General features: G+C 44.5%; 1 protein-coding gene across 1 annotated transcript in view; it reads right to left on the bottom strand.

Moving 5' to 3' along the window:
* Positions 1-26,676, bottom strand: part of rev3l (REV3 like, DNA directed polymerase zeta catalytic subunit) — a 244,539-nt gene that overhangs the window by 58,933 nt on the left and 158,930 nt on the right. The window contains exons 14-18 of the mRNA XM_038799147.1: positions 18,386-19,320; positions 15,730-15,812; positions 9,602-9,724; positions 6,795-7,002; positions 1,773-1,884 (exon numbers count right to left, since the gene is read on the bottom strand). Coding sequence (XP_038655075.1) covers positions 1,773-1,884; positions 6,795-7,002; positions 9,602-9,724; positions 15,730-15,812; positions 18,386-19,320 — 1,461 coding nt within the window. The remainder of the gene's footprint in view (positions 1-1,772; positions 1,885-6,794; positions 7,003-9,601; positions 9,725-15,729; positions 15,813-18,385; positions 19,321-26,676) is intronic.

The raw sequence follows: 26,676 nt of genomic DNA, 5'->3' as shown, positions 1-26,676 counted from the left end.
GCCAGCCTAAGTCCTCAAAGTCCATCACCACCCTCCTCACAGTTTACAACACTTCCAAGTTTGGTGTCACCTGCAAATTTTGAAATTATTCTCCGTATCCCCAAGTCATTAGGCCGCACGGTGGCAGAGTCTTTGCACTGCTGTCCCACTTTGTCCGCATGGGTTTCCTCCCACAGTCTGAAGATGTGCATATCAGGTGGACTGGCCATGAGAAATTGCCCCTTAAGTGTCTCGGGATGTGCAGGTTAGGTTATGGGGTTACAGAGATTTGGGTGGGGGTGCGGAAGAGTGGGCAAAGAGTGTTCATTTGACGGGTTGGTGCGGACTAGACGGGCTGAATGGCCTCCTTCTGTTCTGTAGGGATCCGATGATTAGCTGTGGTCCTCATACCAACCACAGGCAAATTCACTTTATACCTTCCTCCAGTCTTAATCAGCTGCCGGCTGCGCACTATGTTTTCCATCACTCAGCCAACTTCCCTTTCAGTTCATGGGCCTCAAATGTTACTAGCAAGTCTATCAATTGGCACTTCCTCAAATGCCTTTTGGAAGCCCATACACAACAAACCAACCACTTTACACTCGACCACCTCTGCTACCTCAAAACACCGAGTCAAGATAGTTAAGCACAATCTGCCTTTAACAAATCCACTAACTCCAAATACTGTGATGCTGGAAATATGAAATTAAAAGAAAAACTTAGCAGGTCTGGCAGCATCTGCGGAGAGAAACAGAGTTAACGTTTTGAGTTTAAATGGCCCATCTGCAATTCTGTTTTTATTTTTATTTCACAAATCATGCTTGTTTCCCTTATTTATCTAACTACCCTTGTCCAAGTGACTGTTAATTTTACTACTCTCCTCTCCGCTCTTGCCCCGTATCCAAGGAGGATTGGAACGGCCAATGCTGTTGCAAATTTTTCCCTTACTTCCCCCCCCCCCCTAATATCTCATCAATTTTAGCCCATGCAGTACCTCATTTACCTCTTTCTTCACTGTGTCTCCTACACCTCCTTCTTCCTCGGCAAACACAGATGCAAATTACTCATTTAGCACCCCAGCCACGCCCTCTGCATCCCCTAATTTAGAAGGTTAAGGGGTGATCTGATCAAAGTATTTAAGATAACAGAGAAAGACAGTAGATAAAGAAAAACTATTTCCAACGATTAGAGATTCTAAAACTAGGGGGCATCGTGTAAACATTTGGGATGGACCGTTCGGAAGCACTTCTTCACTCATAGGGTGGGAGAGGTTTGGAACTCACTCCCACAGCTAGAACAGTTAATTTGAAATTGGAGATCGATAGACTTTTGTTAAGCAAAATATTAAGGGATATGCGATAGATATATGGAGTTGGGCCACACATCAGCCATGGCCTCACTAAATGGTGGGACAGACTCGAGGGGCTGAGTGGCCTACCACTGTTCCAATATGCATATGTTAAAGATAGTTCATTGTTCCACTTCTGTTCAGAGTGCAACATTTCCCAAGTGAAGAAGAATAGTAGCTTTTCCCTCCACAGAATACGGATTAATCAAAAAAAATCAATTAGACAAAAAGCAGCAACATTATGCCAACTGCAGATCACAGTGTCTCAGCATTACTCTGGTGGGCCCACAAAACTGGTACTAAAGTTATTCCCATCAGCATTAAGACACCACTGTAATTCGCTCCCCAAGAAAGGCATTTATTCGTCCCCAAGTGGAATATTCACAATGGTCATTGCAGATCGGAGGGAGAGGAGAAGAGAGATAGTGGGTGCAACATGGTTTACCTTCTGATGATATTAATGAGTTCCTGAAACAGTTCCTTTTCATCATTCACGTAACAAACTTGAAGGCCTGTGACAGCAGATCTAACGAGCAATGGGGCTTTGCGCCCTAGTCCTGAAATAGTGAATAAACACAATACAAATTCACTCATGTCAAAACGTAACCAACCTTGCAAAATTCAGAGTAACACTTGATGCTGCAAAATGCTACCCAACAGCATATCAGCTCAGGCCATCTGGAGTAAACCAGGGCCTCTGCTATTCATTCAAATGAAACCAGTGGTTAACATATTTTCCAAGATGATCATAGAGAGAAAAGCATATAAAATGGGGTTATTGTTCTTTGGAATGCAGTTAATATGGATGTTTGAGTGGGATTTGGTTCAAGGGAAGGGGTGGGAGGCTAGCTTTCCGATGGGGATCATGGACTTTTCTTGGTTTCATTTTTTGGGTTGGTTTGGTGGCCATCTTGGGTGGGCCTTAGGCCTACATTCTCCAGGCAGGCGCTTGATAATCCTTCACGGTGGAAATGGCTGACTCCAGATTTGGAAGGGGGTGGGGTGCGGAGGACCCCCAATTCAGTTGGTCAACTGGAATGCAAGGGGATTTGGGGGGGGGGGGGGGGGGGGGGGGGCAGTGAAAAGGTCGAGTTTGAACTCACCTGAAGAATTTGAGGGCTGATGTGGTGTTTTTGCAGGAGACTCAGGTGAGGGACCAGATCTGACTGCGATGGGGATGGATGAGCCAGGTCTTTCACTCGGGCGAAGATGGCAGGGGCAGCAATTTTAATCAATAAACGCGAGTTCTTTATTCTGTGGACAAGGTTGTGGTGGACCCATACGGTTGGTACGTAATGGTTACAGGGTCTTTGGCAGGTAAGGCATGTTGGTGGTATTAGTTAACGTATATGTCCTGAAGTGGGATGATGCACCATTTATTAGGAAGCTGTTGGCTTCCATTCCGGATCTGGATACACACCAATTAATTTTTGGAGATGATTTACATGGCGTGCTAAATTAGAAGTTATACCATTCTAGGCCAAATCGTTAGTGGGGGGGGCTGGTCCATGGAGGTTCCGGCACCCAGGGGTGAAGAATTGTCGTTCTTCCCTCCAGTACAGAAAATGTATTCTGGGATCACCTTTTTTCTGGTGGCTGCAGAGAGAAGCTGCAGACACAATTCAATCTGTTGTTGACAGGAAAGGCGGTGAGACAGTTGTGGCATTCGAGGAGGGTCATTACGATTATGGGGAGAAGGCCAGCTGTCGGTTAGCTCATCAACTGATGCTACAGGCAGCTTCCTGAGAGATTATTTGGGTTAGGGACTCAAGTGAGAGGTTGGTTTCTGCCCAGATAAAGTTAATGCTGCATTTGGGGTTTTATAATAAGAACCTTTATCGGTCGGAGCCCTCTGTTGGACATGTTGACATTTTTAGATGGGTTGGCGTTTCCGGTGGTGAGGGATGAGAGAGGGGAAGATTTGGAGCAAGGCCCCGAGGAGATTTTGAGAGATAATGGGCAGATGCAAACTGGTAAAGCTCCTGGGCCTGATGGGTTTCCAATGGAATCAATTTGTGGCTCAGTTGGTCCTGTTGCCAGTCGATGTTTAATGACTTTGTCCCAGGGATCTCTGCCTGCTACAAACTTGCAGGTCTAGATTTCCCTTCTGTTGAAGAAAAATAAGGACTCAACAGAGTGTGTTGCATACCGGCCTATCACGCTGTTAAATGTGGACGCCAAGATACTGGCTAAGGTGCTGATGGTAAGTAAGGCCCTGTCTCCCGGAGGTGACTGCGGAGGATCAGACAGGCAGATAAGGCTGGCAATTGTCAGCCAATATTCGGAGGCTGTTGAATGTTGTTCTCTCCCGGCCGGAGGGGCTGAGCCGGAGGTGGTTGTGTCTTTAGGTACCGAGAAGGCATTTGACAGGGTGGAGTGGAGATAACAGTTCGACCTTCTGGAGGGGTTTGGTCTTGGGTCAAAATTGATTTCATGGGTACGGATGTTGTATAGGACCCCTTTGGCTAGTGTTCATACTAATTCCTCAAGTTCAGGGTACTTCCATTTGAATAGGGGGACCAGACAAGAGTGTGTCCGATGTCTCTCTCCCCCTCCTATTTGCATTAGCAATTGAGCCCTTAGCCATATCTAGGGGTTCGGGTAAGTGGAAGGGAATAAAGAGTGGAGGGATGGAACATAGGCTGTCCCTTTATGCTGATGATCTGTTGCTTTCTGTTACGGACTTGGTCCCCACTATGGTTGATAGAGCTACCGAGATTCATTTTCGAATTCTAAATGGAATCTGGAAAAGAACGAATATTTTCCGATCAACCCCAGGAGGGGAGCCAACTTGGGGGTGCTATATTTTCACTTGGCCAGCTCTAGCTTCAGGTATCGGAGTATTAAGGTGGCCCGTGATTGGGCCCGGCCTCAAATTGAACTTCGCAAGTCTGGTGGACAAGGTTATGTCCACCTACAAAAATGCGGCAACCGTTCCCTGTCCTTGGCGGCAGAGTCCAGTCTATTAAATGAATATTCTTCAAAAGTATATGTTTCAATGTCTTCTGGTCTTCCTTCCTAAATCTTTTTTGAGAGAATATGTTGGTCTCATCCTCTATATGGGCAGGCAAAACCTGAGGTTCCGTAGGGTACTTCTTCAAAGGGATAGGCAGTTGCTGGAGCCTAGCATTGCTGAATTTGCTTCATTACTGGGCGATCAATGACGAGCAGGTGCAGTGACCCAGTTTCCATATGGGGATAGATAGGGGTGAGGTCGTGTAGGGGATCTTGACTTTGCGCATGGGTGACAGCCTCCCTTCCATTTTCTCCTCTAACCCGGTGGTCGTGTTCACTTTAAGGATATGGAGACAATCCATATAGAGGATGGCCCCTATCTGTACGAATCGCTTATTTGAGCCAGCGCGACTGGACTCCACATTTGGGGTGTGGAAAGGGAAGGGTTTGGAGAGATATGGGGATTTGTTTGTCGAGGATGGTTTGCCAGCTTGGAGGAATTGTCAGTGAAGCTTGGGGTTGAACTCTGTCAGGTACCTCCAGATCAGGAATTTTGTACGGGTGGCCTTCCCAATATTTTCCGTGGATGTCTCTGTTGGGAAGGATCCTTTCGCTGACGGGATTGGAGGAGGGTAGCACGCCTGGTATTTATGGGCAAATTTTGTCCAAGAATTTGGAGTGGTGGATGGGGTGACGACAAAGCGGGAGAGGGAGTTGGGAACTATATTGGATGCCGAGGTGTGATGTTGACGCGAGGCCCTTCGTAGGGTTAACTCCGTGTCTTCATGTGAGTGGCTTGGTCTAATCCAGCTTAAACTGGTGCTTGGGTGCACCTGACCAAAACTAGGATGAGTGGTTTCTTTCTGGAGGTAGAAGACAGGTGCCAGCAGTGTTCTGGGGTCCAATCATACATGTTCTGGTCTTGCCCCAAACTGGTAAGCTTTTGGGTCTCCTTCAGCACCATGTCAGCAATTTTGAATATCGATTGGAGCCTTGTCGTCTGAAGGCCATTTTTGGGGTGTTGGACTTGCCTTCACCATGTTCATTACCCGAGGCGAGTTCTGCTGGGATGGAAGCCTTCCACTCTGCCCAGCGCCTCGGCATGGTTGGGTCAGCTAATGAAATTCTTATACCTGGAGAAAGTCCAGTACACTGTTAGGGGGTTGGTTGAAGAATTTGACTAGAGATGGCAGCCATTCATCACCTGCTTTAAGGAATTAGTCACTGTCAGTTGCTGGGTGGGGATTTGTTATGTTTGCTTGTTTTTGGTTTTCTTTCTTTTCTTGGTGGATGGGGTGGGGTTTTTGTTTTGCTGGTTTTATGAATCATCTGCTGTGGGTAATATGGCTTTTGTTGTAAAATTTATTGTAAAATGGAAAATCTCTTAAAAAAATTTTTTTTAAATGATAAGATGTGTCACTGTCTGCGTGGAGTTTGCACATTCTCCCCGTCTCTGTGTGGGTCTGACCCCCCACAACCCAAAGATGTGCAGGGAAGGTGAATTGGACACGCTAAATTGGGGAAAAAAGTAAATTGGGTACTCTAAAATTGTAAAAGGTGTCCTTTTCTGGTATCCAAGTATTAACGTGGAGTCTCCCTCACTGCACTTCAGCTGGGCACTGAAACTGGTCTTGTGTAGGAAGGAAAGAAAGGAAACCCATTTGCCGTTATGCAGTTACCGCAGTTAGAAAGTACTCATGTTGGGCAAGGACAGAATTGGTCACTGCTGCGATGTCCTTTTAATACAAGAATGACTACTTCAGCAATTTGGTGAATTAGAAAGATTTACAAGTATAGACGTAAATATAACCTCAAGTTAACACCTTCTTCAACAATTGCAGACCACAGAGATTCTACATTTTACAACTGTTATGCTCGAGGTCAACACTTGGAGCAAGATTTGAACGCCTGTGCAGTGAAAGTGCAGTACTTTCAAAACCGATCATAGCCCATTTACAAATAGCAAACAGTCATTGGATATCTTTCTACATTAAAGAGCACAATATAAATTCAGATTGTTATTGTAGTATAACCTTTCTGGTACACAGGGTTTATTTAGTGGGTCAAAGAGAACAAATTATGGATTAATTTAAGAAGCAATCAGTAGTAAATTAAGATAGCAATTACCTCGTTCCATTTAACCATAAATATTTTCAAACAGGTAAAGCATAAGAGGTGCTGGCTGAGTGGAATTCAGCAGCAAATCTGAGTAAATGAAAATATTGGAGCGCACTTAGTCACCCGAGTGAACATTTATTTTCACAAAACAAATATGAACAAAAGTGGTTTGCCCTCCCTTAACATGCAGAATATTAGCACAGCGAATACACAATAGGCCTCTGATTCGGGTGGTAATGTGCGATTGCAACGTGTGGCTTGTTGAGCAGTTTCTGCATTCTCCATGTCATTTATGCTAATGATATATTAATGAATTATTATGACAGTATGCTGACAAGTATACCAATTACTGCCAACAATTATTAATGTAGTGACTATTTGCCCCATTGCTTACCAGAAGGCGAGGCACCTTTGTTGGAGCCGATATGGTCCTTATCAATTATTATAGCACCAATAACTTCAGTTTTGTTTGTTTGTGGTAGCAGTGCATCAGAAGAAACACAGTAGAATAAGGCACAGATGGGGTCAAATTCAGGATCAGGCTCCAAATCACGTCTGGAACGAGCATGTAATTCCATACTCATGAGTACAAGGTACTGCACCTGAAAAGAGAAATGGGTCAGAGAACTAATGCACATCACATTTAATTCTTAATCATGAAACTGTCGTAAACGTTAGTCCAAGCAGAGGGTATAGAAATCATGACTGAAAACAGAAAATGCTGGAAATACTCAGCAGGTGGGGCAGCATCTTTGGACAGAAAAGGTCTGCAACTTTTCTTCACAGACCCAAAATTTTATTTCTGTTTTCGTCTCGACAGGTGCCGCCTGACTTCCCGAATATTTCCAGCATTTCCTGTTTTTTTCCCCCCAGATTTCCAACACCCATGGCATTTTGTTTTTGTGGCGAAATGCAGATTTTAAAAAAAGTTTCAAAAAAACTACGTGAAATCTGGCATGCAAAATCAAAGTTTAACGGCGGGATTCTTCATTCCTCAGACACAAGTGTTGACACCGGGGAGGATTCAAAACTGGCATCACACCTGGACCAATTCAGCGACCGGGGAGGGGCTAGCACCAGTGCCACGTGGAACACAATTGATTCCAATGAGAAACGGTGTGGGATTCGCTAGGTCCGTGATTGCCACTCAGGAGGCTGACCAGCTGCACATACAATTTTTAAAATATAAATGCAGTGCACCCAATTATTTTATTCCAATTAAGGTGCAATTTAGCGTGGCCAATCCACCTAATCTGCACATCTGGGGGTGAAACCCACGCAGACACGGAGAATGTGCAAACTCTACACGGACAGTGACCCAGGGCCGGGATCGAACCTGGGACCTCAGTGCCATGAGGCAGCAAGGCTAACCCACTGCACCACCGTGCTGCCCTTGTTTCACGATTTTTAGAAGCACAAGTGAACCTCGCCATTGGGAATTCGTCCCCGTGGAGACGGAGGATCGCGGAGGCCGTGAAAAATATCAAGTCAGGCCTGCTAATGATAGGCCAATGACATACGTTCGCTCTGGAACGCATTGACGCTGTGTTAAGGCACTGAAGATTTGTAATTTGGCGTGAAACCAGCACCTGCTACAATTTTGGCGTCAAAACCAATTTTCCGCCCAATCGCTTCCCCCGATTCTGCCGTCGGCCGACGGAGAATACCCGCCTTAATCAATTTGGGATGGTGTGTTCTAAACTTTGTATACCCTTAACCAAAAAGTACTTTTAACCTTCCTGATCTGGCTTACCATGAAATTGTAGACCTATCAGCTGTGGATAACTAGTCTAGTGACATTATCACTATGCCATCGTCTCAGGTGTCTCTTTGTACTGGACAAGGGGGCATAATCTTAAAATTAAAGCAACCCTTCTTCATTTAAAGTCCTCCGTTTCTCTTTCTCACGTTCATCTAGTTTTTCCTTAAACGCATCTTTGCTTGTTGCCTCCACTTCTACTTGTAGTAGAGTTTCCTGGAGTTAAAGAAGTTTCCCCTGAATTTGCACTTGCATTTATTAATTAGCGTATACTTACTGCCATTAGTTCTGGTGTCCCATGTCCAACCTAACAAACTATTATTTTATTGGATGTGGCCGTCGCTGGCAAGGTCAGCATTTGTTGCCCATTCCGAATCACCCTTGGAATGAGGTCATTTCAGAGGGCAGTCACACTGCTAATGGGCTGGGATCACACCCTAAAGGGCATTGGTGAACAAGATGGGTTTTTAAGGGGCAGCATGTGGCACATTGGTTAGCTCTGCTGCCTCACGCCACTGAGGACCCAGGTTCGATCCCGGCCCGTGTGGAGTTTGCACACTCTCCCAGTGTCTGCATGGGTTTCACCCCCACAACCCTGCAGGTTAGGTGGATTGGCCACGCTAAATTGGCCCTTAATTAGAAAAAAAATAATAATTGGGTACTCTAAATTTATAGAAATTTTATTTTAAAAAATGGTGGGCTTTTGTAGTCAGAACTACCAATATTAGCTCTTTATTCCAGATTTATGAATCGTTGGATTTGAACCCATGTCCTCGGATCATGGCCTGGACTTCTGGATTTCTATTCCAATGGCATTACCACTATGCCACATCTCCCCATTATACATTCTCATTTAAAAGCGTCCCAATTTGTTCAATCTTTCCTGATAATAGAACATAGAACATAGAACAGTACAGCACAGAACAGGCCCTTCAGCCCTCAATGTTGTGCCGAGCCATGATCACCCTACTCAAACCCACATATCCACCCTATACCCGTAACCCAACAACATCCCCCTTAACCTTACTTTTATTAGGACTCTACGGGCAATTTAGCATGGCCAATCCACCTAACCCGCACATCTTTGGACTGTGGGAGGAAACCGGAGCACCCGGAGAAAACCCACGCACACAGGGGGAGGACGTGCAGACTCCACACAGACAGTGACCCAGCCGGGAATCGAACCTGGGACCCTGGAGCTGTGAAGCATTTATGCTAACCACCATGCTACCCTTCTCCAATGCCTCCAAATTCTTTCCTTTAATTGGAGGCGAGCAATTTTCACAAAATCCTAGGTGCAGTAAAGTCTATACAAGTTAAACAGAACTTCCTTTCAATTCTATCCTTTTATAAACGAAGCCACGCTTTTCTTACTTTATTAAAAAAAAATAAAATGACCGTAACCTGCATATTAAATGACCTGCATAGAGAAAACACAATACCTCATGCAAAGCTTTTGCCTCCTGGAGGTTTTGTTGGCTGACTTTGAAGCCATAAGAGTTGTTTAGAGTTGGCCCTTCTATCTGAGACACACTTTTCTTCGAAGGTTGAAAAGCAAACTGGTTCTGGAAAATGCACAAAGATGATCATATACAATTGTGAAGTTCCAAAACAGATTGTTTTTGATATATAGTAATTGCAGTTGTGTTTCTAGATATTTGCTCGCTAATACGAGAACCTTGAATTACATCAATGTGAAATGAACTGGTTGTCATAAATCTGTACATTTGTATACCTGCTGCTTTAAAGCAAATGTTCATCAAATGACAGTGTTTGTGAGACATTGCTTGTTACTGCAGCAACACAAGTTCAGATGCTATGCAAAATAAAGCTCTTTTTGCAAATGCATCATGTAAAACCATTGGGATGTGTGTAAATAACCACTGTAACCAACAATCTAGCTAGCTCCAAAGAACGGTTTAGCATCAGAATAAGAAAAGCATGGTCCAGCAACAAATCAAAGAAACTTCAGTCACAATTAGTTTGGTTTGGAAAATGTTTGCTCAGTTCACAAGCACGTCTTTCGGGACTTGTGGGAGAAAACCGGAGCAATAGAGGAAACCCACGCAGACACAGGGAGAACATGCAGACTCAGCACAGACAGTGACCCAGTGGGGAATCGAACATGATCCCTGGTGCTGTGAAGCAATGTGCTACCGTCAGGGGAAGCAACAACTTTATATTGTATGAGAAGAGGGTGCTGATTGGTTGGCAATTGGACTCTGAACATTGCCATGGAGAGTGCACTAGTTGACGGTGACTGACAGTTAACTGACACGCATTGTTTGAAATTTAAATCAGGCAACTTTACTTTGATTGGAGAAGGCACTGTCCTGAGGAATGAACCAGCGAATGGTTATCACTTATTTTGTTCAGCTGAAACAGGCGCAATATGTATACATGTTCTTTCTGTCTGCAAAGAACAAGCCCTGTGTATTAATATATGTAGCCTTCAGTACATACGTTTGATAATGCAGAACTTGAATATTGCTGAAGTAGTACATTTTGTCAAAACTTTGTCTTGCACTGATCAAGACAATCACAAGAATACCAATTTCAGAGGAAAAAAATGTTGGGGCTGGTTTGGCAGTGGGCTAAACGGCTGGCTTGTAATGCAGAACAAGGCAGCAGCGCGGGTTCAATTATTGTACCGGCCTCCCCGAACAGGCGCCGGAATGTGGCGACTAGGGGTTTTCACTAACTTCATTGAAGCCTACTTGCGACAGTAAGCAATTATTATTAATATTACTACATGCAAATGTTCAACACTAACCCCGACTAACAAATTTAAATCAATTGTCAGCCTAACTTTTAGCTCACTGAGGGTTATTTAGCAATTAAGTTGCCGATTGCAGAATCCTATCTAATGTTGGATATTGTTTTTGCCAGCATGGGCTGTATTTTGTCCTTTGCAAACATTGGGAGGGGCTTGCTGTTGATAAATACTATTGGATATGCTAACTAATCCTCAGTGTGCTAAAAAATAAGTTGACAACCAATTTAAGATCGTCAGTCAGGATTATACTGTGGCAAAATGAAAACAAAATGTATGCGTCTGTACTGAGAGCTACACATTAGTACACAGGGTTCTGTTCTTCGCAGACAAAGATCATGTACACACATTATGCCTGTTTTAGCCAAACAAAATAAATGATAGTAATTTGCTGGTTCATTCCACAGAAACTTGACCAGAGTCAAGCTGTCTGGTTTAAATACCAAATTATGCTTGGCAGTTAATTGTTTATCACCATCAACTGGTGCATTTACCATGGCAACAGCATAGAGTCCACTTGCCAACCAATCTGCACCCTCCTCTCATGCAGTATAAAGTAACTTTTTCCTCTGAAATTGGTATTCTTGTGATTGTCTTGATCAGTGCAAGACAAAAAGTTTAGACAAAGTGCACTTTTTCAGCAACTCAAGTTCTGCCTTATCAAACGTTAGTCATATTAGACTTGAAATGCTGCCAGACTGGCTGTTTTTTTCCAGCAATTTTGGTTTTTATTTCAGGTCCCTGGTGACTGCAGTATTTTGCTTTTAAGTTTACAGTAAATTTATATACCCAGCACATGAATTGTACATTGAGCAGACATGCTGCTAATCAACAGAGTAGCAGTAAATCGGACAATCGGTCAGGTGTAAGAGTTTAAAAATTAAGTTGACAGTTCCACAGAGATTAGTGCTTGAGGAGCTGTTGGATAAGATAATTCACATATTATTCAGCTCCTTGGCTCAAGTATCTCCAAGGCATTAAACATCCATGTTACTGGGGAAAAGGGAGCGAACGAGGAGGTGCAGTAGGCATTGTCTGTTAAAGTCTATTGCAATATCCATTTTACATTAAAAAAGCTACATAGATTCCTGAAAGTTGCCACCCAGGTTGATAGGGTTGATACGAAGGCGTATGGTGTGTTGGCTTTCCTTAACAGGGGGATTGAGTTTAAGAGCCGCGAGGTTTTGCTGCAGCTTTACAAAACCCTAGTTCGACCACACTTGGAATATTGGACACAATCTGGTCGCCTCGTTAGAGGAAGGATGTGGATGCTTTGGAGAGAGTACAGAGGAGATTTACCAGGATGCTGCCTGGACTGGAGGGCATGTCTTATGAATAAAGGCTGAGGGAACTCGGCCTTTTCTCACTGGAGCGAAGAAGGCAGAGAGGTGACTTGATAGAGGTGTACAAAGTGATGAGAGGCATGGACAGAGTAGATAGCCAGAGACTTTTCCCCAGGGTGGAAATGGCTGTCATGAGTGCACATAGTTTTAAGGTGATTGGAGGAAGGTATAGGGGAGATGTCAGAGGTAGGTTCTTTACACAGAGTGGTGGGATTGTGGAATGCACTGCCAGCAGAGGTGGTGGAGTCAGAGTCATTAGGGATATTTAAGCGACTCTTGGACAGGCACATGGACAGCAGTAAATTGAAGGGGTGTAGGTTAGGTTGGTCTTAGAGTAGGATAAATTTCGGCACAACATCGTGGGCTGAAGGGCCTGTACTGTGCTGTACTGTTCTATGTTCTAACTCCCCAAAGCCTGTCCACCATCTACAAGGCACAAGACAGGAGTGTAATGGAATAGTCTCCACTTGCCTGGCTGAGTTCAGCTCCAACAAAACACAAGAATCTCGACACCACCCAGGACAAAGCAGCCGGCTTGATTGGCATCACTTCCACAAATATTCATTCTCTCCACCACTGCCGCTGCACAGTGGTAGCAGTGTGAACCATCTACACGACAGCAATTTGCCAAGGCTCCTTCGACAGCACCTTCTAAATCCCTGAACCTCTACCAAGTAGAAAGACAAAGGCTGCAGATCCATAGGAGACCACGACCTGTAAGTTGCCCTCCGAGCCACACAGCACCCTGGCCTGTTGATTCTGAATGATCAAAACCTTTCCTAGCAGAACTGCAGCACACAGACTGCAGTGGCCTTTTTGCTGGAGACGCATTTAAAGATAGGGGACTAGACAAGGTTGAGGAAAGGATGGGTGGGACAGGCGTTCCATTTGTGACTTGAATATGACGACGAGGGAGATGGTGGTGCTGGTGAATAAGAGGGTGACGATAATAATGGTGAGTGGGAAGCTGGAGGGGATGGTTCCTGGACGGGCTGGAGTTTCCCAGGGTGGAGGAGGAGTTGGTGCAGGGATTGGGGGGCCCCAAATGGACTGAGGTAGGTGATGGAGAGTATGGAGCGATGCAGGCAAGGAAGGCACCAGGTATGGACGAGGTTCCGGAGGAGTTTTATTCAATGTTTGGGCGGGGTCCTGGTGGTGAGAGCGTATAACAAGGCTCGGGAGAGGGGGAAATACCCCTCTACACTGTCGCAGGCTTCCTACTTTGATATTGGAGGTCGGTTTAGCACAGTGGGCTAAACAGCTGACTTGTAATGAAGAACAAGACCAGCAGCATGGGTTCAATTCCCGTACCAGCCTCCCCGAACAGGCGCCGGAATGTGGTGACTCGGGCCTTTTCATAGTACTCGTGACAAGAAGTGATTATTATTGAAAACGGATTAGCTGGATTGGATATGCCAAATTGCCCCTTAAATGGGAAAAAAAAGAATTGGATACTCAATTTTCTTTTTGAAAAAGAAAAAGGGCAAGAAGCGAGAGCAGTGTGGGCGGTACCGCCTGATATCGTTATTGAACGTAGACACAATATACATCAATGATTTGGACGAAAGAATTGCATGCAGTATCTCGGAATTTGCAGACAACACTAAGCTGGGTGGCAGTGTGTGCTGTGAGGAGGATGCAAAGAGGAAGCAGCGTGACTTGGACAGATTGGCTTAGTGAGCAAATACTTGGCAAATGCAATATGATGTGAGCAAATGGGAGGTTATCCACTTTGGTGGCAAAAACAGGAAGACAGATCATCTAAATGGTGGCAGTTTAGGAAAAGGAGAAGTGCAACGAGACCTGGGTGTCACGGTGGAATGGTCGCTGAAGGTTGGCATGCAGGTACAGCAGGCTGTGAGGATAGCTAATGGTATGCTGGCCTTCGTAGCCAGAGGATTTGAGTGCAGGGGTAAGGGTGACTTGCTGCAGGTATACAGGGTAAGCTGTTCGGGACTGAGATGAGGACGAACCTCTCTGAGTTGTGAAGTTGTGGAATTCTCTACCGAAAGCTGTTGGGGCCAGCTGGTTGGATATATTCAAGAGGGAGCTGGACTTGGCCCTTGTGGCTAAAGGGATGAAGGGGTATGGAGAGAAAGCGGGAATGGGATACTGAACTTGCATGATCAGCCATAATCATATGGAATAGTGGTGCAGGCTCAAAGGGCCGAATGGCCTACTCCTGCATCTACTTTCTATGTTGTGCCAGAAAGAGGTACCTTCACCAGTAGAACGCCCTCATCATCCTGGCGATTGCGGCCTTGCGAAGCAATGGCAGCAAATTGAGTGCATGTACACATATCAATAACACTGGCTCAGTAGTGGATGCTCCGACCCAAGATTTTGTTCCAATTGGAAATAATTTCTCAGTCTGGCAGTTGTTCTTAATTTACCTCCTGGTACATCCTTTTAAAGGAAATGAAACTTCCCCGCCCATCTTGACCCATCGTGTGGAAACTCTACTTGTTTCCTTTTTTCAGATAGCTAACCACAAGCTCCTAACTTCCTCAATTTCCATGTTTGGGACTGAGGATTGAGAAAAAATGGCAAGTGCTCGAGGCTGGGGCATTCGCTTAATAGATAGAATGATAACTAGGAGCTGATATTGTGACACAATAGTCTGAAAATGTTGATATAATATATTTACATAATATAACTAGAACAAATTTATCAAATGATATAGTTTGTATAATAAATTTGTAAAACTCTTAAAAAATGTAATAAAAATAAATTTTAGAACAGTTCTGGATGTAAAAGTAAGAGGCTGGATTCTCCACCGGTGGGATCCTTCGTTTTGCCGGCACCACACTTACACTCGCAGATTTCCCTGATGGCATGGGGGTGACCACAAATGAAACCCCATGGGCCGGCTGCTTGGAAGGAGAATCCCGTCCAAGGTATCTAAACAGTCAAATTGGTTGTACAGATCCTGAATATTATTGAAAAGAGACATGTTGCTGAGGTTTTCCACCTTGCACTCAATGCATTTGGCGTTGTGTTTGCCCTGGTGAGTGCAAGGAGGAAAGTTTCAGCAACATCTCTCCTTTCACAACCGTGACTTCTCAATTTTACAGGTCATCACTAAGGAGAGCCCCTAGGTAAGAGTGAGATCCCAATTACTTAATTTAGTTCTCCGCACCATTGCATAAATGTCTGATCATTTTCGCACTCCTGGCCTGAAATCAGTTTTTCCTCCAAAATTATTAAGTGGAAAATTTATCATTTTATTTATTCCTTCCTCATCGCATGCTCTAGGCAACATCTTAATCAGTCTCACATATGTCAAAACTTTAATAACAAACCAGAAACATAAGAATGCCAAGGCATGGACAGGCAGGTTAAGCCTTTTGTTGAATTTATTTAGCATTTTAAGATGTCTGCGGGGGGAAAAAGGCTGCACATTCATGCATATTTAAAAACACTGCAATGCATGGAACTTCTGCTTGTGCATTACCTTAAGTTGAGTCGTCAGTAGCACTCTCCTCAAGGTATCAGAGTGACTTGCCCTTCTTTGACTTGTCTTCTGAAGCCTGGGCTCTGAACATATAAAATTATTTGCACATCAAAACAAAAATAAATCACAAGTCCAAACTGCTAAAGTTCATTGAGGCATAGGCTATATTGAGGCGTAGGCTGTATAGAGTTTAACTCGGGCCAGAATTTAGATTGTTATGTGCAGAGGTACGGTGAAAAGTATTGTTCTGCGTACAGCCCAGACTGATTGTTCCATACATGAAAAACGTAGGACATACGATAGATACTCAGTGTAAATACATAGACATAGTGTGAAGCACACGGAGTGTAGTGCTACACAGTAGAGAAGATGCATAGAGAGATCAGTTCAGTTCATAAGAGGGTCATTCAGGAGTCTGGCAGCAATGGGGAAGAAGCTGTTTTTAATCTATTTGTGCGTGTTCGCAGACTTTTGTGTCATCTTGGAAGAGAGAATAACAGGAGTGGGTGGGGTCTTTGATTATGCTGCCCGCACGGTACCAGTGGTTAGCACTGTTGCTTCACAACGCCAGGTACCCAGGTTTGATTCTCGGCTTGGGTCACTGTCTGTGCAGAGTCGGTACACATTCTCGCAGTGTCTGCGTGGGTTTCCTCTGGATGCTCCTGTTTCATCCCACAAGTCTGTGCTTATTAGGTGAATTGGACATTCTGAATTCTCTCCTCAGGTGTACCCGAACAGGCGCCGGAGTGCGGGGACAAGGGGATTATCACAGTAACTTGAATGCAGTGTAATGTAAGTCTACTTGTGACACTATTAAAGATTATTGTTATTATTATTATCGGGCGGCACGGTGGTGCAGTGGTTAGCACTGCTGACTCACGGCGCCGAAGACCCGATTTCGATCCCGGTCCCTGTCCGTGTGGAGTTTGCACATTCTCCCCATGTCTGCTTCGGGAGGTGGATTGGCCACTCTAAATTGCCCCTTAATTGGAAAAAAAAGAATTGGGTACTCCAAATTTAAAAAGAGGATTATTATTATAAGGTAGCGGGAGGTGCAGACAGAATCAATGGATGGGAGGCGGGTTCGTGTGATGGACTGGGCTGTGTTCATGACTCTCTAGTTTCTTAGGGTCTTGGGCTGAGAGCAGTTGCCATACCAAGCTCTGATGCAGCTTGTGATACTTATTTGGTAAATAAGTGAGGAGATGCTATTGTCATGGTAGTGTCCCTTTAAGAAATGTTTTGTCTTATCAAATGGCTTCAGTGATGTCATTGTGTGGGTGGAGCTGGGCTGTGGCTGAGTTTTACTTTCGTTTTTGAGCTGGGAGCTGTTGTTTGGCTTTTTCTTTTCCACATTTGGCCGCTGTATTCAGACAGACAAGGATCTTGGAGTCTCTCACTGCATTTTAAAAGGTGTCTCCAGATTACGTGATAACGTAAAAATGATGACTGTTTTCTGGAAGGAAGCCAAACCTGCTGTTTTGGACAGGAAACAAATAGTACCTATACCAGGTCTTGAGTGCTGTGTGCTGGGCCACACCTTTGTTTTCTGGTTTATGGGATCTTGTTATTAAATTGGGACAGCTTAAAGGGGGAATTTATTAAGGGTTACACATAGATTGATGTAGCTGTGTGGGGCATTTATGTTGGTAGTTGATCAAAATGCTTACTGTGCATGTTTATAAAATTAACTAAATTTGTAGAATAAATTTTGTTTTTGATTAAAAGTGCTTACGGCTTCTGTTGAATAACACCCGAAAGGTAGGCCCTTGTGCTCCTCGTAACCCAAATCAATAAACAGTTGAAGGTCAGGTGAACTCCGTGATATACTTTGGAATTTTCTAAACCCGGGTCCATAACACTATTAAATCCAAGCTGACACATGACCGAGGATCACAGTAAACCCTAAGCATCACCTATTATGCTGAATGGAATTAAAGCATTCCCAATGCTGCAACTTCCATGTGGTCTGTGCGGCTCATCCAGTATTTGTGTAGGAGCCATTATACATTATTTGGTGCATCTGTCTCTGGGCATTAAAATAGTTAGGCAATAGTACCATTGAGAGGAACCTATGAAACGCTTCACTAGCTACAGGTTTAGTTGAATAACTAACAAGTTAAAATACTGCACTACCAAGAGAGTGATAGAGTGAGCTTCACCTCCTTAAACACCTCCATCCTGATACCACCCCCTTCTCTTTTAAGCTGCTCTTTAGAACACCTCATTGAGAAAATCTATGTTTTTTTTTATAAATTTAGTGTACCCAATTAATTTTTCCAATTAAGGGGCAATTTATCATGGCCAATCCTCCTACCCTGCACATCTATGGGTTGTGGGGGTGAAACCCACGCAACCATGGGGAGAATATGCAAACTCCACACAGAAAGTGACCCAGAGCCGGGATCGAACCTGGAACCTCAGTGCTGTGATGCAGTTGTGTTAACCACTGCACCACCGTGGTGCCCTTGAGCAAGTCTATGATAACTCAATCTTGTAGAAATTATTAAAAGTGAGCATTATTTTGAGGGGGTAATACTCAAACTTATACAAAAGATACTATATTGAAATTTCAACATGAAATCAGTAGCCGATTTAAGAATTAGTGATATCTAATTTTGCATCAACAGTTTAAAACCTGGAGATGAATGCTCACCCATTTGTATCGGAGTGCAGTAAAGAACATCAGGAATTCCATCACTTCTGATCCTTGGTGTGAAAGGTGTGCTATGTAGAACAGATGCTGAATTCTCTGCCGTTTTTGTTTTAGGCTGAAGGGGTGATCTTTCCAGCTGCTGCTCATCACACTGTCCAGTATTTGAAGGCACGCTACTGCTGGTCAATGATGGACAATCCTCTGCTGCAGTCTCCGTGCTGATGGGTGGTGTTGGCTTAATGATGTCCCCATTTTCTTCATCAATTTCCCACTGCCTTGCATTAGGAGAAGCTGGCTGCTGCCATGGTGATAAAAGTGGTGAATCAGGAGAACTGTACCCACGATAGTAATCATCATCATCTTCAAATGGCTGCGTGACCTTGGTTGGTTGGTTTGCTGGAGACTGAGGTTTCACATTGTTCTGGTCTGGGACTTCTTTTAGCAGTGGTGTTTCAGGAGAGGAGGGAACTTCACTTAGCTCAGCATGCTTTACAGCTTGTCCTTGGTCCAGAACTGCAGAAATTGCCTCAGTCAGCTCTTCAGCTGGCGAAGCCCCACATTCTGGTGAAGGCGGCATGCACGCATTCTGGTTGGTATTTTCAGTTAGACCAGGCCGATGTTTTGAGCGTTTCTTTGACTGCTCGTATTCTCTTTTGGCCTGCAGCCATAACTGCACTCGTTGTAAACTGGGTGGGCTTTTACATGGCAGGATTATAATCTTTCGGTCTTCAGAACCTCCGAGGCTCAGCCCCAACCTTTGAGCGGTAGAATGTCTATTCCCGGTAAAAGCTGGGGAGCCAGGTCTAGCATTTTGCGTCATCGCCGACAAGGCCGTCTTCCAGAACTGCAGCCCTTCCAGTGAAAAATCTCCATCAAACTCCGGCAATTCATTGGGTAATCTGGTTTCAACCATCAGCAGCCGTCCTCCTATTTCCCTATCATTGAAGGAAAAAATGATTTAGTCAGCTGGACAATTCTCATTTAATTTTTTATTCAAAGCCACACAGTTGTGAGTTACATCCTACTGCATCTTATGCATGAGTGATTTTAAAAAATTCTTACTGTTTGACACTTCTAGATGAAATGAAAATGAAAATGAAAATCGCTTATTGTCACGAGTAGGCTTCAATGAAGTTACTGTGAAAAGCTCCTAGTCGCCACATTTCGCCGCCTGTCCGGGGAGGCTGGTACGGGAATTGAACCGTGCTGCTGGCCTGCTTGGTCTGCTTTAAAAGCCAGCGATTTAGCCTGGTGAGCTAAACCAGCCCCATGATCACCTCTACTATTCTAATCAGTGAGATGACCACCCTAAAGTCAAGGAAGATAGAGTTTGCTTCGTTTTGAAGAATTGAATAGATAAAGTTATGATTGCAAATATTTATAAAACCCATCTCACTTCAGAGACTTTTTTTTTTGTCGTTTTTGGTGCATTCTTTACAAATAAAATGTTGCATCCAGCACTCAAGCAGAATGTCCAAATTGGGAAACAATTGCGGTCATATTTGTTTTGCAGGAAATGATGGGTGAGGTGTTGCATTCACCCATTCAAAAGAAACTAGATTGGACCGCTGGAAATTTTTACAGCATCAATTTCCTGTTGATTTTTCAGCACTTGCTCCAGGTTTTCTAAGACCTAATGTGGGTTTTCACCACCACTCTTCGAAAACCACCAAGGTAAATGCCTCAAAATGACACTGTGGCCGTCTATAGAAAGTACTGATCACCAAACAGGATACTACAAAATCAAAGATAGGTTACCTGCCAGATTTTAGTGCTCACAATTTAAATTTATCGGGCTACGCACATCTCACCAAAATCTGGGAGATTAAGCAGAGGTTAGCCAACTACAGGAGATTAACCAACTAAATTTACCAGCACAAAGCTATGTTCAGCGGCCCACTGCATAGCCAGCTTTGCTGGGCTACTATGTTCTTAGGATATCATAGCCCCGACTGCTAAAGCAAATCTTCTCTGCCCAGCTCAAAGGGGGCTTCAAAACAAGAGGAGGATCAAGGAAGTGCGTCAAAGACACGCTGAAGGCTTACCTCAAGAAATGCAACATCGCCTGGGAGACCCCTGCTCAGAAGAGACCTACTTGGAGGAACCTCCTGATTCAAGGGACATAATTCTCAGAGAACACCCGATGGCAAGAGGAGACAGGGAAAAGGAAGCCGAGAATCAGTATCATTCCCATCTCCCGGAAACACCTGGCAAGTGTGCGGTCGAAGATGCAGATCCAGGATCGGGCTCATCGGCATGCAAGAACCCACAAAACCCATGACCTTAGATGGACAATCATACTCGTTAGCAAGTGATCGCCAACGAAGGCATATCCAGCCCAGTCCACCTTCCTTGTATTATAAGTGAGTGGTCAAAATATCAATATTCAGATATCAGGACCAGGGAGAATAAACCAAAGAATCACAACGTTATAGTCCAGAAGGAACAGTTTCTTCCAGAGCTCGCCTTTCAAAATCAAAGATTACGAGGGGGCAAACACTGAATCTGCTAGCATTCTGGATGCAATGCACCTTACCAACACAGTACCATCCAGCTGACCCACAGACTTCAAAAAGCACGCTAGGTGAGAGACAGATTTAGAGCAGTTCTAGGGAGGCTTCAAAATCCGCATGGAAGAGGGCGAGACAGTGGATGGACATGTTGCTGCTGCTGCTAGTGGGGTTCAGCCTGTGGACTGACCACATTCAGAAAAAATCAAGTGCGATGTCAGAAAACCAGGTAAATAATTTTGAATATTTTGTTCATTTATCTTTTTAAGAACTGGTAGAATTTATCGGTACCCAAGATTTTATTAGTAGCAAGGTTTTTGTCGTGGCAGTAGGGAAACTTACTGAAGTAATAGGGTTTATTAGAAAATTAATTCGTTGAAAGATGGCAGGTGAGGTGAGGTGTTGCGACTGTGGAAGCTCCTGGACACCAGCGTGATCCAGGGCTAAACACGCCCACAGTAAGTGCCTGCAGCTTCAGGAGGTTTGGCTCAGAATCACTGAGCTGCAGACATTGATACATCAGGGAGTGGGAAATTACCTGGGACACTTTATTCTGGGAGGTGGTCATACCCATTAGGCTAGGCAGATGTTTAGAGTTGGTCACTGGTCAGGGACAGGAGGGGATGAGTGCAAGTCAGGCAGGTAATGGGCTCCAGCACACAGTGGAATAATGCCATTCAAGCAGGGCACCAAAGGGCAACGTGGTAATGATAGGAGGGGGATAGATACTGTTCTCTGGAGCCATCACCAGGAGGTCCGAAAGTTGTATTGCCTGCCCAATGTTCAGGACATCTCAGAACTGAAGAGGGCCTCACGACTGACAGGAATTTAGAGCGGGAGGATCCAGTTGTTGTCATGTGGGAACCAATGAGAAAAGTAGAACCAAGTGATGGAAGATTTAAAAATCCAAAGAAAAAAGGTCAAGGCATCAGACAAGTACAGCACGGTGGCCCCTTAGTGTCCAAAAATAGAAGTTTAGGTGGGATTAGGCCTGGTTGGAGGAGTGCTCCTTCGGAGGGTCGGTGCAGGCTCAATGGGCCGAATGGTCTCCTTCTGCACTGTAAGAATCCTATTCTAGTCTATGATTCTAGAATGTTGGTAAATATAAGCACAATGGGACAGGAAGGGTCAGAGGTTAACAAAAAATGCACAATGAACAGGGTGATTGCAGGGAACAGAATTTAAAAAAAATAAATTAAAGTTCTTTACCTGAACACACAAAGCAATAAGACAAATGAACTCCTGATAGAGGTAAATGATTTAGATCTGATTGCCATTGGAAAGACATGGTTACAAGGTTGGAAAATAAATATTCCTGGTGCACAATAATTTGGAAAAACAGAATCGCAAGTGAGTTGGGTTAGTCCTTCTATTACTATAGAGAACACGGATCTTGCCTCAAAAAGATGAAAAGAATCACTATGGGTAGAAATTGGAAACAGCAAGATCAGAAAATGCTTGCCTTCATTGGACGGTAAGAAGTCTTACAACACCAGGTTAAAGTCCAACAGGTTTGATTCAAACACGAGCTTTCGGAGCGCAGCTCCTTCCTCAGGTGTTGTAAGACTTCTTACTGTGCTCACCCCAGTCCAACGCCGGCATCTCCACTTCATTGGACGGGGCAGCGAGTATAAAATCTGGCAAGTCATACTACAGTTGCATAGAACCTAACCCAACCTTCACTTGGAATATTGCGCACAATTCTGGTCGGCACACTACCAGCAAGATGTGGAGGCTTTGGCGAGGGTGCAGAGGAGGTTTACCAGGATGTTGTCTGGTCTGGATGTTATGATGTGGAGATGCTGGCATTGGACTGGGGTGAGCACAGTAAGAAGTCTTACAACACCAGGTTAAAGTCCAACAGGTTTGTTTCAAACGCGAGCTTTCGGAGCACTGCTCCTTCCTCAGGTAAATGGAGAGGTATGTTCCAGAAACATTTATAAATACAAAGTCAGAGATGCCAGACTGGCAAAAAACAGAGGGTGGTGAGTGCCTGGAATGCATTGCCAGGGAAGGTTGTAGAAGCAGATACATTAACGGCGTTCAAAAGGCATTTTGACAAATACATGGATAGGATGGGTATAGAGGGACACGGCACGTGGAAGTGCTGAAGGTTTTGGCCAAGGGTGGTATCATGACCGGTATAGGCTTGGAGGGCCAAAGGGCCTGTTCCTGTGCTGTATTGTTCTTTGTTAAGCTCAGTCCATTCCTGTCCCATTGTGCATGTCTTTAACCACATTACTGTACTCCTCTGATGCCTTGACCTTTCTAAATCTCCCTTCACCTGGTTCTACTTGTGCCATTGGTTCCCACATAGACAAAGACAACAACTAGGTCCTCCCTCCCAAAGTTCCTCAACAGGCTCCCTTAACCCTGGCATCGTCCAGTAACACTGGAAATAGTTTATTGTAAAAGTATCATGCAGTAGTTATACTGTTGGACAGAACATTAAACAAGAAATCACTAGAGCTTGTAACAAAATCATTGTAATGATTGTGGGGACTTTAACCTTCATATAAGCTTGGGACAATCAAATTGGCCAGTGTGATCTCAAAAGTGAGTTTGCAGAACATGAGAGACATTTTCTTGGTCTAATAAGTGTTTTGGAACCAACTAGGGATGAAGCTATTTAGGATCAGGTATTGTGTAATGTTAATTAATAATACAGTTAAAGATCACGGAGAAAAAGTGATCATAGTACCAAGTGAATTCCAGATTAAATCTGAAAGTGATATACTCCAATTATAAGCAAGAATCTTCAATTTAAACAGAGTCAATTACATAGGTATGACGGGAGTACTGGATAGTATAGCCTTACAGTGCAGGAGGCCATTTGGCCCATCGAGTCTACGCTGACCCTTTTGAATGAGCTGCCCATTTACATTCCCTGGTCGACTCCACCCTATCCCCGTAACCCTATAGCTTAACCTGCACATCAACGGCAATTTAGCCTGGCCAACCAACCTAACCAGCACATCTTTAGACTATGGGAGGAAACCGGGGCACCCAGTGGGCAGACACGGGGAGAATGTGCAGACTCCACACAGACAGTGACCCAAGAGGGGAATTGAACCCGGGTCTCTGGCGCTGTGAGACGGCAGTGCTAACCACTGTCACCACCCCGCCCCATATTGTCCAGGTCTGATTCAATATCTGAGGGGTCTCGAATGGTGATTGGTGTTGAACATCAGCAAATATTGCCAATCCTGACCTAATGATGTGGGGAGGCAGTGGCGTAGTGGTATTGTCACTGGACTAGTAATCTGGAGACCCAGGGATACTCTGGGGATTTGGGTTTGAATTCCACCATGGCAAATGGTGGCATTTGAGTTCAATAAAAATATGAAATTAAAAAGTTCAGCAATAACCATGAAATCGTTGCTCATTGTCGTAAAAACCCGACTTGCGTTCGTTAGGGAAAGAAATTGATCGTCCTTACCTAGTTTGGCCTACTTGCGACTCCAGACCCACAGCATCTGTCGACTCTTAAAATGCCCTCAGGGACTGGTAATAAGGGCAGCACGGTGGTGCAGTGGCAACCACTGCTGCCTCACGGCACTGAGGACCCGGGTTCAATCCCAGCCCCGGGTTACTGTCCATGTGGAGTTTGCACATTCTCCCCGTGTTTGCGTGGGTCTCACCCCAACAACCCAAAAAGATTTGAAGGGTAGGTGAATTGGCCACGCTAAATTGCCCCTTAATTGGAAAAAAAGAATTGGGTACACTAAATTTAAAAAGGAAAAAAAAAGGGATTGTCAATAAATGCTGGCCCAGCCAGCGATCACCCCTCCATGAAAAAAAGGTCATTGATGAAACAGCTGAAGATGTTTGGGCCTGAGACATTATCCTGAGGAACTCCGGCAGTGATGTCCTGGAGTGGAGATGATTGACCTCCGACCATCACAACCATCTTCCTTTATGCCCGGGATGGCTCCATCAGAGTCTCCTGCCGCCCTTCCCGCCAATTCCAATGGACCAGAGTTTTTCTAGGGCTCCTTGATGCCATACTTTTTCCTATGCCACCTTGGTGCAAGGGCAGTCATTCTCACCTAACTTTTTGAATTCAGCTTTTTTGTTCATGTTTGAAGGTGGTGAGCATCTGGAACGAGCTGCCAGAGGCAGTGGTAGAGGGAGGTACTACTTTTTCCTTTAACAAACAGACGGTTACATAGGCAGGATGGGTATAGAGGGACATGGGCCAAATGCGGGCAAGTGGGACTAGCTTAGTGACAGAAACTGGGCGGCATGGACAAGCTGGGCCGAAAGGCCTGTTTCCATGCTGTAAACATCTATGACTCTAAAGGCTGTATTGAGGCCAGGAGCCGAGTGACCTCAGCGGAACCCAAACTGAGCATCCAGTGAGCAGATTTATTGATAAGCAAGTGCTGCATGATAATGCTGTTAATGGGGCTGATTTAGCACAGTGGGCTAAACTGCTGACTTGTAATGCAGAACAAGGCCAGCAGCGCGGGTTCCTGTGCAATCTGGCATTTCACTAACCAGCATCGGGGTCTTTCACGCCATCAAGGTCCCTCAAAGGCAGAAACTTCAATCCCAAGAGCTGCTGGCTAATTAGGCCAGCAAGTGTCCACTGCCAATACTGCTGAAGTTTTCACCAGGGATCCCTGGAAACCCAAGTAGTGTGGGCTGGAGGAGGTCGCTAGTAAGGAGTAATGATGGAAAAGCAGGGGGATGGTTTTCAATAGCCCCATTAATTCATGGTGGGCTCAAGGATAATTGCCTTTATGTGACACTAAATGAGCTTGATTGACATTGCTATCCCTTCATTGGGCCCTTCCCATCCATTGCCTCCGTCTACCCCTCCCGCTGCCTGGAGAAAGCAGGCAGCATAATCAAAGATCCCTCCCACTCGGTTTACTCACTCTTCCAACTTCTTCCATCGGGTAACAGATACAAAAATCTGAGAACACACACGAACAGATTCAAAAACAGCTTCTTCCCTGCTGTTCTCAGACTCTTTAATGACCCTCTTTTGGACTGAACTGATCTCTTCACACACCTTCTCTACTGAGTAGTACTGCACTCCTGTATGCTTCACCCGATGCCTGTGTCTATAATTTTACATTGTGTATTTATGTATGCCTCTGCTTTTTTTTCATGTATGGAATGATCTGTCTGCACTGTACTCCGAACAATACTTTTCAATGTACCTTGGTACATGCGACAATAAAACAAATACAATAATAAACATGGGATTCCTGGCATCAGGAATCCATAGTGGCAACCCCAAGATCATGTCTGCTCTGACCAGTTCCATTAAACCACTGCCTGTGAGCAATCTCCCTCTTCCAAAGAGGAGATTTACGCAGACTACCACTGAAAGAAGTGGCAACGGCGCAACCAATAAAAGGTGTTATATACCTATTCATGTGAGATTTCGATCCATGAATTTGGGGCAATGGGACAAAGTTAGAGTTTAAAATACAAAAAACATTCATCCACAGCAGCCCAAAATTTAAATAAAAGCTATGCAATGAAGAATTAGAATTATCTGGCTTTGGATAGGAGATGGCATCGTAACCACACCAGGCATTTAAGCAAATGTGTCCATTGAGAGAAACAGCAATACCTCCCATTTCAAAATGATCCCTTTGCTAGGGATGACTGATTTCCTATAGTTGCCTACAGTTACTGAATAATAAAAATAATAATCTTTATTATTGTCACAAGTAGACGTACATTAACACTGCAATGAAGTTACTGTGAAAAGCCCCTAGTCACCAGACTACAGTGCCTGTTCGGGTAAGGAGACTTGGCAAG

This window comes from Scyliorhinus canicula, chromosome 6 (assembly GCF_902713615.1).
Source record: "Scyliorhinus canicula chromosome 6, sScyCan1.1, whole genome shotgun sequence".
In the NCBI taxonomy this organism is placed as follows: Eukaryota; Metazoa; Chordata; class Chondrichthyes; order Carcharhiniformes; family Scyliorhinidae; genus Scyliorhinus; species Scyliorhinus canicula.
The sequence above is the reverse complement of the archived record's forward strand: the minus strand, read 5'-3'. Positions and strand labels throughout refer to the sequence as shown.